The sequence below is a fragment of the Sceloporus occidentalis genome, unplaced genomic scaffold (genome assembly GCF_023333645.1).
Source record: "Sceloporus occidentalis isolate IW3139 unplaced genomic scaffold, rSceOcc1.0.p SCAF_66, whole genome shotgun sequence".
NCBI lineage: Eukaryota > Metazoa > Chordata > Lepidosauria > Squamata > Phrynosomatidae > Sceloporus > Sceloporus occidentalis.
The window spans coordinates 3,710,758-3,726,374 of record NW_028317046.1 but is presented as its reverse complement, the minus strand read 5'-3'; the positions used below and the strand labels follow the sequence as shown (position 1 = coordinate 3,726,374).

Below are 15,617 nucleotides of genomic sequence, written 5' to 3'. Positions count from 1 at the left end.
GAAGGCTTGGAATACCTTCCAGTGTTTCAGCCATACACCGTTATCAAAGCTCAAACCAAGACTTTTCCAATACGATCTTAGCCGAGTCCCATCATTGTGTGCGAGGTCCTTATAGGATTTGGGTTTAGAGGGACATTTTGGGAATAATCCTGGTTTCTGGACACATCTCTTTGATTTTCTCTTCACCTGGAAAATGTGGCTGCAAACACCTAAATCTGAAATGTTTTATCTTCCCTAGAGCTTAGCCAACCATTCATCCAGCCTGAATTCCTAAAGTGTATGAATGCGGCTATCGGGGCGCTAGCTGCAGGCTTCTTCCATCACTGGGAAAAGAAAAGAATGACCAGCCAAACATTGGAGAGCTATACGGTAAGAAAGCCCAGACCTGTGAGCAGTCGTTACTATAGTCAACTCTTTCCACCGAGTATCCAGTTTAAGCAATTAGAGTCATTCCAGCTATCAGTCTTCTCCAGGTTGACACATTGTATCTATGATGAGTATTTGTAGTACCGAGAGCTTACGGCGGACCAATTGGTAGAAAGTAGAAGGTTCCACTGGTTTCCATAGTGATTCTTTCACATTAAGAACATTTTCCCAGAACTACTGCTTGGTTTGGACCAAAGTTCTTGTTGTATTTTTTTTAAAAGGATAATGGAAAGAGTGAATCCGAATTGGATATGACCGCACCATCAGCATTTGGGGATCTTCTGTATATTCACAGATCACCTATGGACATATCTAAAAGGTAACACCACCTATAAGGCACAAGTTAGCTACTGATCTTTGGCTAGATTTGTCCTTCCTCCAGAACGGGGAACACGTTTTTGCTCGCACCCTTCACTTCCTGTTGGATCTAACATAACCCGGCCGCTCAGGAAGTGCTTGTTTTGGTGATTATTTTGTCATCATTTTTTGATTCATGTTGGCCATGTTCTGATATCTAATAGTTACTTTTATTTTGTGGGGTATTGGGGGATTCTTTAAAAACACCATTATTTTTACAAGAAATTTATATATATTTTTTTAAAATATTTCTGGAAAGTAACCAAATAGTTTAAATTACTTTAATGAATTAGTTATTTGAAAATATATTATTAGTAATAATTGTAATATTAACTGTTTGGAGCCTTTGGCACATGTTTACTTTTTTCCTCTCAGGCTAGAGTTTTATAGAGCGTTTAATCTGCGTAATGAAGTTGAGAACATTCTTGAAAGCAATAAAACCTTTTCAAAGAGAAAGCAGAGAGACGGCGGTCCGGATAAATACACCATTCAGGTCTGTTGGCCACAATTAAAATAATTAATTCCAATAAAACCCGCGTGTACAATTATAACAAGAAAGCGTTTTGGAATCTGCTTGAGTTTGTAAGATTCCGCCAGATCAGATAGGATCTTACTTCTGAATGATCCACTTTGTCTGAAGAGATCCTGATAGCCTGCAGGTTTGGGGGTATTATATGGAATATAGGAATATGGATATTGGGTGTTATTAACCAGACACACGAGGCTCTACGTTGACATAGATTGTATTAAATTATTCTCGACAGGAAGAAGAATTAGATTTGTTGAATGAAGAATTTTTGAAGTTGACAATGCAGGCTTTAAAAAACAACACAGAAGCGCAGGAATTATTATTATGCGAAGCGATAGACTGGGGAGAGTCACCTAAGGTAGGTTCAGTCTCCCGATTTGTGAGGGGCTGTTTAGACATGATCTACCTCTGGGTGTAGGAAGGAATATCTGAGCTCAAATGCCACATTCCCAAGCTTTAAAAATGTAACAGTCAGTAAATGATGGCAATATTCAGATGGAAAAGTAATTATTTATTACCTCTTATTTTCCTTAATTTTCCTAAAAATAGCTTTCTTGGCAAGCCCTATTGTTACTGAATATGCTGCATACATTCTCCTTGTTATTGACATCACCAAGTTCCCCCATATGCAAATTAGTCATCATCCACTTTAGAAGCTCATCTGCATATGGGTGTATCAAGAAGACCTGCAGAAACATCATGGACGCTTTGCCAAACATTACTTAGGTGGTAAAGGCCTCTGTACGCCTATGAAGTGATTCCATTAAAAATCAGCCGTTTCCAGCTACAATAGTCATTTACAACATTAACTCCGTCTGCGCTGGATTTCTGATCCATTTCATGTTATTTTAATGGACAAAATTGGCTTTTCATTTAAAAACAAGAAAATTTCTAACTGACCCCCAACGTTTGAACGGTAACGTATGATGTTTTACGCGGAAAAGACATTTTTTAATTTTTTTTGTCAGGTCGATAAGTGGGCCGAGAACAGACACCTTGACTCACTACTCGAAATAAAAAGACGCTGCACCGCACAGAGGATCTCCTCGCTGGAAAGTGATCTTCCGTACCTCGTCCAGCTGTGCACCAAGGACTCACCCATCCCGATACCGCATGATACCGCAAATAACAATCCGCTTCACGTTTGACTTGTTAATCAAGGAAAGCTGGATGCTAAAATATTAATATATATTTATCTGATAAATGTATGAAATTAAAATTAAATTTTATTAAAATATTAAATGAAATAAAACCAGATTTTTCATGGTTTAACTTTGCATGACATGGCCTGGCTATAAATTTGGTTGGATATAAAAATCCAAATGACTTCAAAATTAAGGAATACATAAAAATTCACTGAAAACCCCCAAATAAATTCACAGTAATTAGAGAATATATTTACAAAGATATTTTGCTTCAATAGGTCATTATTACTCATATGGACCCCTCACGAGAACCTTTCTATTTGTAGTGAGAGGTCCATATAATGTAATAAGACAAGGACTAGTTATGTGGCTAGTTAGTTTTACCTAGCACACTAATGTAATACAAATTTAAATAAAAAATAATGAGTGAAAATAATTCCATTCTGTTTCCTTTAATCAGTTCCATTATTGCCTAATATATATATATATATATATATATATATATATAAATTTTTAATTATTATTATTATTTATTTATTATTATTTTATTTATTTAAGTTTTTTTTTGTTTTGTTTTTTTTTTATTTACATTTTTACCTGGTTGAAAATAATAAAAAGTTTCTAGATTTCTCCAAACACTTTCACATCCTGTTTATCTTTTTTTATAGTTGTTGGCCTCAATCCAGAGCTTGTGCCGTAAAAATAAAAATCAGATAAGAGAAGAATTTATGCTTATTTCTCCTAACCATGAATTTAACTTACAAACACGGTCACGTGTGAGAGACACCGGAGGAAAACAAACATGTAGAACGTGTTCGAACTAGAGCCGGACAATTCTTTCTTTTATTGGTGTTTCTGAGTTTGTTTTTTATTAAACATACCGTAGAGTGGTTTCAGCAGAAATAAAACTGAAACCTTGCAATGTTTTCCAACAATGTTTTTTGTTTGTTTTGCTCGTTGTGTGATTTCCATCACCTCTGGCTCCTGAAAGTAGATGAGACGTCAGGTTCAAATGTTAATGAATGAAAGCGACAATGACGAATTTGATACATTTTAGATTCTTTTGTTTATCTAAAACACATTTTATGTATTTTCCAGAGCAAATAGAGTATTGTTATAGTCAAAGATGGTCCTGTCCAGGTGTGGGTGTCTCTGCCGTTTTTAACCTTTTTGTGGATTGTAAGCTCTTTGGGCAGAACCCTCTTCACCTTTTTTTACTGTTGCGCTGCAAAATATGAGGGTGCTAAATATGTCATAAGATAATAAAATATAGATACCGTATTTGCTCGATTATAAGACGAGGTTTTTTTCAGAGCAAATGCTCTGAAAAATACCCCTCGTCTTCTAATCGGGGTCGTCTTCTAATCAGACCTCAAATAGAGGTCTGATTATGAGACTAAGATCCAGATCCCCCGCACCGCTGCAGGGGACCTGGATCCTCCTGTCTCACCCCCCCCCCCCCCCATCATACACACACTTACCGGTGCTTCCTGCTGTATTGCCGGGGCAGCGGGTTGACGTCTACGCGATCCGCGTAGACAACGTCCGCTGCAGCCGGAAGGAGGTGTGGCTAGCAGCGGGGGTTGTCTGCGTCCGTCGCGTAGACCTTCCCCGACTGTCAGAGATCAGAGTTCCCCGCACCGGAACCGCACCTCTGATCTCTGACAGCCGGGGAAAGTATACGCGACGGACGCATACAAACCCCCGCTGCCAACTCCACCTCCTTCCGGCTGCAGCGGAAGGCGACGTCAACCCGCTGCCCCGGCTGGAAGCACCGGTAAGAGAGGGCTGAGAGGGGGGGGGGGGGTGGAGAGTGTGTGTGCGTGTGTGTGTGTGTGTGTTAGTTAAATGGGGGTATAGGGTGTGTGTGTGTGTTAAATGGGGGCATAGGGCATTTCTGGAGTGGCGTTAAGGGGGCATTTAATAGAGCACTCTGCCTCCTGAAATGCCTTATACCTCCCTATATGCCACTCTGCCCCATAATATGCCTTTTAACCCCCTAAATGCCAGAGTGGCATATAGGCATATAGGGGTATAAGGCATACCATGGGGCACAGTGGCATATAGAGGGTTAAAAGGCATATCATGGGCCACAGTGCCATATTGGAGTGGCAAGCCTGGGGGCAGATGTGCGTAACTGGGGGACAGGTTGGAAAATACAAGAAATAAAAACAAAAAAAATATTTTTCTCAATCATAGCTTTTATTAAAAAAAATAGTTTACATGAATTAATATTTACTGGTAAAACTTTTTTCCTTTAGGGTCGTCTTATATTCAGGCCTTTTCTTTTTTTCCTAAATTAATATTCAGATTTTGGGGGGTCGTCTTATAATCAGGGTCGTCTTATAATCGAGCAAATACGGTATTTCTATATTTTTAGACAAATTTTTAATGGCTTTTGGTCCATTCAATTTCGGACCACGGATTCCGTATGATGGAACCTACACTTCATCAACAGACGCAGACTCAGGGCTTCCCTTCTCATCATAACGCAATCTACATTATGACATTTTGTATCGGAAGGATCCAAATGCTCCCCAGATCCGGCCCCGATAACCCCGGATCAACAGACCCTTTCCCTTTTAACATAAACATTTATGAAGCGGCCTTTAGCTGTACCTTGTAGTTCATAAAGAGTTTTCCATGAATCTATAATAAAATTCTTATATATTTACATACATATATATGTTACAAATGTAACTGTCCTGTAAAAACATAAGTATCCTACTTTTGTACACCTTGTACTTTGTACCTGTGTCCCCATCAACGTTAAATAAAAATAAACCTTTTTTTCCTGGTTCATTAGAGTCCTGACAACTGTAACCCAAAAGAAACTCTCTAAAATAATAATAATAATAATAATAATAATAATAATAAGCATTATAAGAATCTGTTTTCCTCCCAATATTCACATGAAATGAATCAGGATCACATAGACTAATGGGGAACTATCACCTTCGCAACTTTTAGGACCCCCAATCCCTAATGAAAATGAAACTAAATACCTATACGTTGTGTTTTTCAAATAATATATTTTGAGATATTGAATTTCAAAATTACAGAATTCATGTCCGGCGGAAGAATTTAGCAAAATAGTTTCCTTCTTTATTCTTCTTCATTTGAAATATTTTTTTCCGATCACTTGATATAGTAACATAGGTGGCCGAAGTATAATGGAATTTGCATGAGACACAATAAAGGCATTGAGGATTACGATTATACAGCAGGAAATATCCACCGAAAGAAAAGAAGGTTTTATGAATAGACATAATGTGTTCTTGGCGTCGCTCTATAGCAACGCCTTGGATACAAAGCTGGCTTCAGCCAAACGCTGCATTCGCGGCTATTCCATTAGCGAGCATTGTTTACCGAGCAATCAAACGTAGACAATGGCACAGATCAAAGGCTGGAAATTAATGGGAATTTCAAAAGAATTGGGTCCTCCCAAGAGACCGTTGGTTGGTTTCAATACAACTGCTGCTATGGTCAAGGAAGCAGGAGAAGTTTGTTGTTTGGGTTGAATTCTTGAAAATATAGCAAAAAAACCAAGTGAGAGGCGCCAGGGATTCATTTTAAGAAGTAGAGATCGCTGGAATTTACTTCGGAGATGTTCATTACAGTTCTCTATGGGGGTAAGTGAAAGGGTTAACCAGTATTGCCGTGCTGCTGTGTATAGGAAAGGGCAAGATGGCCGCATTTCTCAGAGGAGGGGAGTAAATGCCCCCATGTAAAAAAAAATGTCAGTGGGTGGATAAGGTCTAGGGATTCAGCAGTGAGAAGGTGAGATTAACGTGGTCATGTTTCTCCCTCACAGGCCTCCTGACAATCTGTAACATTAAGACAGCGGGAGTTAAGGGTCTTAAGGCCAGTCTCATGCGCAAAGACAGCTTTAATTTCTAAATAAAACCAAATAATTATCCAAACGACCCCAGAAGTAGTTATAAGTTATTTTTCTGGATTTAGACGTTTTATGCACTTTGCATCTCGTTACGATGTATCACTATAAATCCATCTCAATATACATAGATATACACAGAGCGCTCATGCACTACGGTTATCTAATGGCCAGAATCACAGTCATCCTATTGTACAGCGCTACGGAATATGATGGCGCTATATGATAAAATTAATAATAATAATAATCATTTTTGGTTTTTCTACAGACAACGAGGAGGCTCTATTTAACCTCAACTGCAAAGTCCAACTGCTTCTGGAGAGCATGAAAAGCTGCTGTCACTACGAAAGCGAAGGTACCGCAAACAGCTCCGAGCTTAAAAAACACACAGGCTTAAGATTTGATGGCTGATAGGAGCTGTTTGGGCCCAACTTGGCTGCCATTTTTTCCAACTGCTGTAAGAACATAAACCTTACTTGGTTGTTGACCTTGTCTTTTAGATGAGCCTCACCCCCTCTCCCCCATTCCACGTGCAGCTGGGATTAACTTCTACCACTTCTGCTGGAACACTGTTCCCTACTTGTCGAAAAGTCTTAGTATGTACAAAGTATAGTGAATTAATTTTCCACACTGATATTTATGTATATTTTATGGGTTGCAGGGGACGTTGATCTGGCTGATGAAAGTGGGCAGGTGAAGAACCTTCTGGATAATCAGCAGCTCTACGCATCAGAAATTCTCGCTGAGAGGGAGACCTATGTGCTCCTCGCTGTGACCAGTAAGTGACGCTCCTGTATATTTGGGGTGGATCCTGCGTGTTTTAAAGGATTCTCAGTAATCATAAAGTTAAAGGTCCCTTCTTGTCCCTGAGGCTCTTTCTACATGAAGGGCTCTCCTCATATAGTCAACGCTCTCTCTAGTATCGATCAGCGCTCTCTTCATACAGTTAAAGCTCCCTCTGGCATATATTAGAGTTCTCTTCATATAACTGAGTCTCCAGTATAGATTAGAGCTTCCCCTATACAGTTTAGGTTTTGCCCAGTATAGATTAGATCTATATAGTTTACACTTTGTCCCATATAGATTAGATCTTCCCCATATAGTTTACGCTTTGTCCCGTATAGATTAGATCTTCCCCTATATAGTTTACGCTTTGTCCCGTATAGATTAGATCTTCTTCATATAGTTTACGCTTTGTCCCGTATAGATTAGAGTTTCTCCCATATAGTTTACGCTTTGTCCCGTATAGATTAGATCTTCCCCTATATAGTTTACGCTTTGTCCCGTATAGATTAGATCTTCTTCATATAGTTTACGCTTTGTCCCGTATAGATTAGAGTTTCTCCTATATAGTTTACGCTTTGTCCTGTATAGATTAGATCTTCCCCTATATAGTTTACGCTTTGTCCCGTATAGATTAGATCTTCTTCATATAGTTTACGCTTTGTCCCGTATAGATTAGAGTTTCTCCTATATAGTTTACGCTTTGTCCTGTATAGATTAGATCTTCCCCTATATAGTTTACGCTTTGTCCCGTATAGATTAGATCTTCCCCTATATAGTTTACGCTTTGTCCCGTATAGATTAGATCTTCCCCTATATAGTTTACGCTTTGTCCCGTATAGATTAGATCTTCCCCTATATAGTTTACGCTTTGTCCCGTATAGATTAGATCTTCCCCTATTTAGTTTACGCTTTGTCCCGTATAGATTAGAGCTCCCGTCATACATCGCATGTAATCTCGCTGTTCTTCTGAAATTTCTCAGAAACTGCCGGCTCAACAGAAGCCATATTTACGCCTCTTCTGAATGACGAAGGTATCGTAAACCCCAAATTCCTGGGTGAGTTTCCGTTATTATTTATTACCAATAAATCTCTCATTCTTATCGTAATTTGATTGCATTTACCCCATTGCACAACACCACAGAATATGATGGCGCTATATAAAACAATAAAACAATAAATATGTATAGTTCAAAAGATTATCTCAGTCTTCTCTCTTTTTTTTCATTTTCTTTCTTTTTCTTTCAGCAAAGTTAGGAAATTGGGGAGAATCCAAGCTCTCCGGTCGCAAATCTAAACAGAAGAAGCAAACCAAGAAAAATACAGTAGTCGTTTCCACACCTCCTGACGGTAACGGAGTGCGAGAGTGTATCGGGGGGGGGGGAGCCGGTACCGGCACTGATAAAAATCTGTCTATTTATTTATTTTTTAGCGGCTAAACCGAGTGCATCCACCCGAAAACGATCGCTGAAGCCGTGAAGAAAGAGCTGAAACCCATCAATTATTTAAACATTTACCATATTTTTTGATACAATGTTTCTAAGCACAGGTCATGTGTTCGGTAATTAAATAAATATATCAAGAAAGATACATTATTATTATTATTATTATTATTTAATGTTAATTTAAAAATAATAACTTTTTGTTAATATTTTAAGTGTGTTTTTCCCCTGAAAGCATTGTGTAATTTCTAAAAGTGCTGATTGGTGTGTTTGCCAAACTGAAATACATATAGCAATGTTTAGTTAACCAGTTATTGATCGGAAAGTAAAAAGGCCTTATTCACATAGTGGGTAGATGAGGTTAGTTTATGTGCAAATGGCCAGGGAAATATATGGTTAATACCATCACACACTCGCACACACACGCACACTAACACACACTCACCACACACACTCACACACACATACATACACACAGACACACACAGACACACATACATACACACTCACACACACACTCACTATTACCGTATGGAAATGCATTTTACTGGAAATGTGGGCTGCAGAATATTTCTTCATGGCACGTTGTAAACATATTACCCGCTCTTTAGAAGCTCGTTATCGTAGGTTTTATTGTTGCAGAGCTCGGTCGTACACTCACAATCCACGTTCTGATATTTCAGTCCAAAAGAGGGACACCTAGGGGACCCCACGCCTGGCTCGAAGGTGATTGTTAATCTGTTCAGAGAATAAAATAAAAAGCTTAAAATATTGCTTTATATCTATATCTATATGTGTGTGGAAAAGGGAGAGGACTTCAGAACACGAAACTGGCTCTGCCACAGGCTGCCTCCGATCTGAGACTCCATGAGGTTATCAAGTCCTTTGCTGTTAAAGTAACCCTCTACCACCTCTGCTGGGAGGCCTCACCATTCGTGTCTGAAGGTGAAGTTGGTCACCTCTGATGTACACTTGGTTATGTAAAAGGAAAAAAACACTCAGAAAGTGTAGAAAGGGCCTTTGGGCTTACATTTGAAAAATTAAACAAAACATTCAGCAAACAAGAAAAAAATACCGGCTAAAGCATACGACGCGTGTTTACAATTCATCCCTGCATTCTAAGGCCATTTACATATAAACAGACTTTAACCTTTTTATTGCTACAGTGGGGTATTATTCTGATGCACTTACACTTCCAATCCTGTAGATGGCGCTAAAAACTCACACCTACCTGCTTACCTCTATTAACCTTCCGTGTGCCACAGGACTTTACCCTCTCCTTTATTATCCATTGCAGCGAAAAATCGTACAAATGAAATTAGAACCCTTTCAGGTAACATTGTGTCCCCATTACGAGAAAGAATCTGTTAATTACACGACTACAGGGTCATATCAACACCCAACGCGGTGCTATAATTAACTCTTTAATCTCATCCCGGTTCCATCAGGTTGCTAAATTAAGTAACCAATCACTCGAAAGCTCTAAACAGCCACTTAAGTGGAACGGCCATCGAGCTACACCCTTGTTGTTACAATTTGTAAGGTGAAGCCGGTTTTTCTTTCGTCGTTGGCTTGTAAGTGTCTCGGTGCTCTAGGGCAGTGAGCTGAAAAGAAAGGCGAGAGAATGTGCTGGTACCAGTAAGCCAAAAAAACCAATATGTATCTTTCACAAATCAGTCAAACCTCATTCTTTTGTGGCTTTTTGCTGGTACCAGCGCATTCTCGGGAAGCACAGCCCAGGGTCAGCTTACTGGGGTACATATTAATCATTTAGAAGAACATTCATGGGCGGGGGGGTGTGCGGGGGACCCAATGGGTGATCATGACAAAAAACTCCATTCTCCGAGAGCTGAAATTTCCAAAAAATATAAAAAAAAGGTTGAAAACTATGTTTTGGGAAAAAAAAATTCTGAATTTTAACATTTTTTTCTTAATTAACAACTTTTTTGTAATAGGCTTTATGCTCTTTGAAATCTATAATCCACCAAGTGACGGAGAGGTGAAATATCATTTTGCTATGGCATAATTTTGGTATTTAAGGGGTTAAAAATGTTTGCTAGTTTAATTTTTTTATGGGTCAGTAAAATATCCAGAATAAACAAGTTTATATATCATTTTTTTGTAATTTTTTTGTATGCATTCTTCAATTGAAGATGCAGAATACCAATTTCTGGACCAATTCCATATTTTTCCAGGCACAAGGTACATTTATTGCGACCCTCTTTAAATACCCCAACATGATATTTAAGCTGAAGGATCTTTTACGAGTTCAAACAAACAATTTTCCCGGGCAGATCGGCCCCATCCGGCCCCCGTCTAGTCGCCCGTTTCTCCTGCTGGAAAGACCCAAACCTTAATCAGTCGTTGGTCTCGTCTTAGATTCAGGAGCCGTATGCTGATCCCGCGCATGATACCCTCACTGTATTACCCTCTACCACTTCTTTTTGCTGAGGTTAAGGAGTTAATATCAAATGGCTGCCGTTTCTGGCCCCTAATCGAGGAATTCCATCAGGATAGAGTCAGCGCGTTAGCTGGATCGCTCTAGTACGAGGCGCATGCATTCACCAAATAAACTGCTCGGCGGCGGCCAGGAGTGATAAAAGATCAACCTAAAACAGATTAATGATGTCACGTCCTCGAGTTGCTGGTACCAGCGCATTCTGTCCTCCCCGCGGCCAGAGGGTAACTTCCCGCTGGCGAAGGATCAAATACCGCGTCGTTACAGATCGACGAGAGATCGGCGGCTCCTCAGCCCCGGCATTAAATGATTTTTATTTCTTGTTCTCACGCAGATATACAAACTTAATCTGGATAGACGATCAGCGGCGTTGAAAGCGGATCAGATACGGATCAGACACGTTTCCCGTGATGTTTCCAGAACCCGTCAGAACCCGGAGATCCACCGCGGGGAGCGGATTAAGTAGACATGCGTTCTGTGAAGCCCTTAAGACGAGATGTAGCTCCGGGGTCATGACGTTTTGGGGGGCCCATATCATCCATCCCACAACGCGGCGATCTGACCGGCCCCGTAACGTGGTCTTCTTGGCATCAGTGGTGATCCTGCTTCATGTCTGACCGTGCAGAGCAGCGCATGAGGAGGCAAGGAGTGGATGCAAGAAGTACCTTGGGGACAAGAAGTTCCCAATTACCTTAATCTGCCCTTGGGTTTATTGTAACAAAATCCAGGCATTCGTGTAAGAATATTTTGTTCCCTTGGACCATTATAAATATCTGACATATCACTCTGACCCTGTCCACAGAGGTAGTCTAGAACTGAAATGCAAACAGTGAACCCAGATGTACATTTCAGCCTTCATGGTCTTCACGGGTGGGATGCAGTCGGTGTCCCACTAGGTGCAAGGGAGCAGGGAGGTCCACATCTGGACTCACCTTTCACCAAAGGGTGAAATAACATATAAAAAACTTTGCGATCAACTCAAGAGGGATACCAACCAGGTTCCGCATAACGAGGCCCATGAAGGCCAAAACATCATATATAAGACTGATATGTCGATGAAGATTGTTCCTCTGTAATGGCAGAAGTGAGCTAAAACTTAAGGCGCTCCCAAGTAGGGACGCCACGTAGGGCAGATTTTGAAACTGCAGCCGGTTCTCGGTTGAGTTGCTGTCATATCTTTTTTTATTTCACCCTTTGTGGATCTGTTGGGGTCCGGATGGGGACCTCCTTGCTCACCAGAGTTATCCCCTAGAGAGATACCAACCACATTCTCATTATGAGGCCGATGAAGTGTTTGAGGTTGTTGGTTCCTGAGCTGCCCTTGTTGGAGGATCACCCTGATAGCTTGATGGAGATTCCTCCTCTGTAATGGTTCCAGTGATGCTCCCGAGGTGGGACACACAGTATTGCTATTTACTGATTCCAGGGTAATAAAGGAACCCAAGAAACGTAATTATTGACCAAAGAGAACTTACTGAAGCTCTTCGCCTGGGTTTCCAATTGGAAAAATTACCAAAACCCCCGAGATCGGACTAATTATAGCTTTGTGCTATTTGTGTCCTCCTGCATTGCTGAGACCTCTCACACACATACCTCTGCCCGTCTTCACAGGACTGATTCACAAGGAAACCAAAACCACTCAAAAATGGAGTAAAGAGACATCTTTCAGGGAGGAGAGGATGAGTGACCCGACGGACAAGTTTGTGCAGCGAGGTCCTACCGCAGTGCAGAGGTTGCACTCCAGCCGTTGCGATCAACAGAAGTGAATAGAATCGGAATCTCTCCATCTGATAGAAAGTATTATTGTCGACGGCCTACATTATATCATACTATATGCACAGTCCCTACGCTCGACAAGTATCAGGGATCATCTACAGTGATTTGTGTCAGACTTACAGGACTGCGTTCTATAAAACCTGAAATACACATTGTGGATGAACAATCCTTTCCATTGTGATCTCCGCCTGCCCTGCAGGCATCTGCCTTATCTAAGCCAGTGAGGTCATAAATGCCACCATTTTTTATCCGTTCTAATAAATGATCGAGGAGAAAACAAAACTCATGACCTCATTAGGTCTCGTTTCTTTAAGATTCCATGGTTTGGAGGTATTTCAGTGAAATTATGACCCCATTCTAGAATTTTAAAAATGTCCTCTGTCCCGTATGACTAATATCCATAAATGAGTCTGTTTTGTTTCATAAATTCATGACTTTGTTAAAGGATTGGGAAATTTGATATAAATCTATCATTTTTGTTTACAATATTCTCTTTTTTTCCCTATTTTATACACAGCATTCTGTTTTATTTTGGTTTTTTTGGCAAACCAAAGGAAGACGACATTAGAAAAAAAAGTTATATATTTTTTCCGATGCTCTGTCAGGGTTTGGCTCTTTTTGGGTTATAGATCGGGTCGATATCCTTGTGATGTAGGGACTGTAAACAGCGTTTAATAATTTGTTTACACGGATCGGCTCACGGACACTTTGCCAAGATCCGCAGAGCAGGTTCGGACAGGTTCAGGGTAACAGAGTTTTTTCCCACAATTTAGTTGAAGCAATTTCCCAACGCGGATATATTGTTTACATTTACTTCTGTGTTATGTCTGAATCCGATCGGAGATAATGCCGTTCGGGTCGTCATCCGGAACAATCGCGATACATCTGAAATGGGCAAAGAGTCACTCAAGGCAAGAGGTTAAGCTCTTCAAAGGCCTTTACCCGCTAAATCTGCTAACCCGCACGTCCATCCTCACACTAATGCATGATGGGAATTATAGTGCTAACTATAAAATATTAACTTTATTTTACCTACTTCTGGTCTGTAGTTATCAATTCTATAGTCCTGCTGTAAAGACTCAAACCTTGGCCGTTGGTCTCGTCTTAGATTCAGGAGCCGTATGTCTATCCCATGCATGTTTAATACCCTCACTGTATTACCCTCTACTACCTCTGCTGGGTGGCTCTTCCACTTATCTACCACCCTCTCTGTAAAGTTAGTACCCTACATCTCTACGTAACTTGCCATTTTTGATGGGTGGCTAGCCAGGTCTCTTGTGTTTACTCATTTTTTCCATTTAGTTTGTTAACATTTAAACAACAATTGGATGAATACTTGCAAAAACATTATATTCAGGGATATAATTTTGGGGTCAAGAAGGATTTTTTCCCCTAGTTTGTGCAAAGTTTGTGGAAAGAGCCACAACTGGGTTTTTTGCCTTAATTTGGATCAACAGCAAGAAATAAACAGATATGGGAGAGGCTGAACTTGATGGACGCAGGTCTAACTATGTAACATTTCAGAAAGAAAGAAAATGTATAATTAATAATCCTTACTTTGCAGATTTAGGATCAGATCAGGTTTTTCTACCTGTTTGGTTTTCACGTCTCTTTAAAACCTCTTGTTGAAAGCCGACAATTTTGCCCTAAATGCTTTCTAAGGAGTAAAAGGTCTGAAATTCCAGCGTGCGACGTCACCGCCAGGAATCCTCTCTACATCTGATGAGAGGAGGCTTCGTGTCTCAGAACAGCCCCAGGTCACGTTTCTCTGCGTTGGGTGCAGGAGTCCCAGGGGCAACCAGATCACAAAATCTTGCATATTTTCTAATTTTGCCTCGACAGCACATTTGCCCGACCAACGACGATGACGACGACGACGTCAAACTCTCTAAACATTTACGCTCTCATCGACTCAAGAGCCCTTCGCGTTTTACTGGATATTTGACTTGCTGTTGACTTGTGTCCAGAGGATCAATGGATTTAATTCAACTGATGGCTCCATTAGATTACATAATTTTAGCAAAATCTCTCAATTTCTACCCTAAATTCCTGCAGAAATCCGAATCCGTAATAATATTTTTCCCATAGACTCATATTTTCTTAAATATTTTACTACACATTTTACCTTCACGTTTAATAGAAAGATTTGGAATAAGACTCCACACCCTTCTCGAGCAACAAGATGTCTCACCCAACAGACAGTATCTCACCCGACAGACAGTATATCCCCCGACAGACAATATAACCCCCCAGCAGATAGTATATCCTCCGACACACAGTATATCCCCTGACAGACAGTATGTCACACGACAGACAGTATATCCCTCCCCCCTGGCAGACAGTATATCACCGACAGACAGTTTATCCAGGATAGACAGTATATCACCCGACAGACAGTTTATCCAGGACAGACAGTTTATCCAGGACAGACAGTATGTCACCCGACAGACAGTACATCCCCTGAAAGACAGTATATCCCAACACACAGTATATTGCTCGACAGATAGTATTTCGCCCGACGGACAGTATATGCCCCCGGCAGTTAGTATTTCCCCCGACAGATAATATATCCCTTGACAGGTGGTGTATTCCGTTTCTATTGCCCTCAATGAACCAACTTATGGTTTGTTAAATCAAATTATCTACAATGATACTGAATGAAAAAAGACTTTATTTTGCACCAATAAAGTAATGAAAAGATAGCAGTTTTGGCACAAGCCGAAACAAAATTTACAATTTCTGTACAATTTTCATTAATCGGGCAAATTACGTCTTTTTAAATTTTCACATTTTTTTGCTAAAATAG

General features: G+C 40.2%; 1 protein-coding gene across 1 annotated transcript in view; it reads left to right on the top strand.

The window, feature by feature from the left end:
• LOC149286917 (uncharacterized) overlaps positions 1–11,501 on the top strand; it is a 62,035-nt gene extending 50,534 nt beyond the window's left edge. The window contains 5 exon segments of the mRNA XM_089493701.1: positions 7,014–7,130; positions 8,119–8,193; positions 8,384–8,485; positions 9,843–9,910; positions 11,370–11,501. Coding sequence (XP_089349827.1) covers positions 7,014–7,130; positions 8,119–8,193; positions 8,384–8,485; positions 9,843–9,910; positions 11,370–11,501 — 494 coding nt within the window.
• The last annotated feature ends 4,116 nt before the right edge of the window (positions 11,502–15,617 follow it).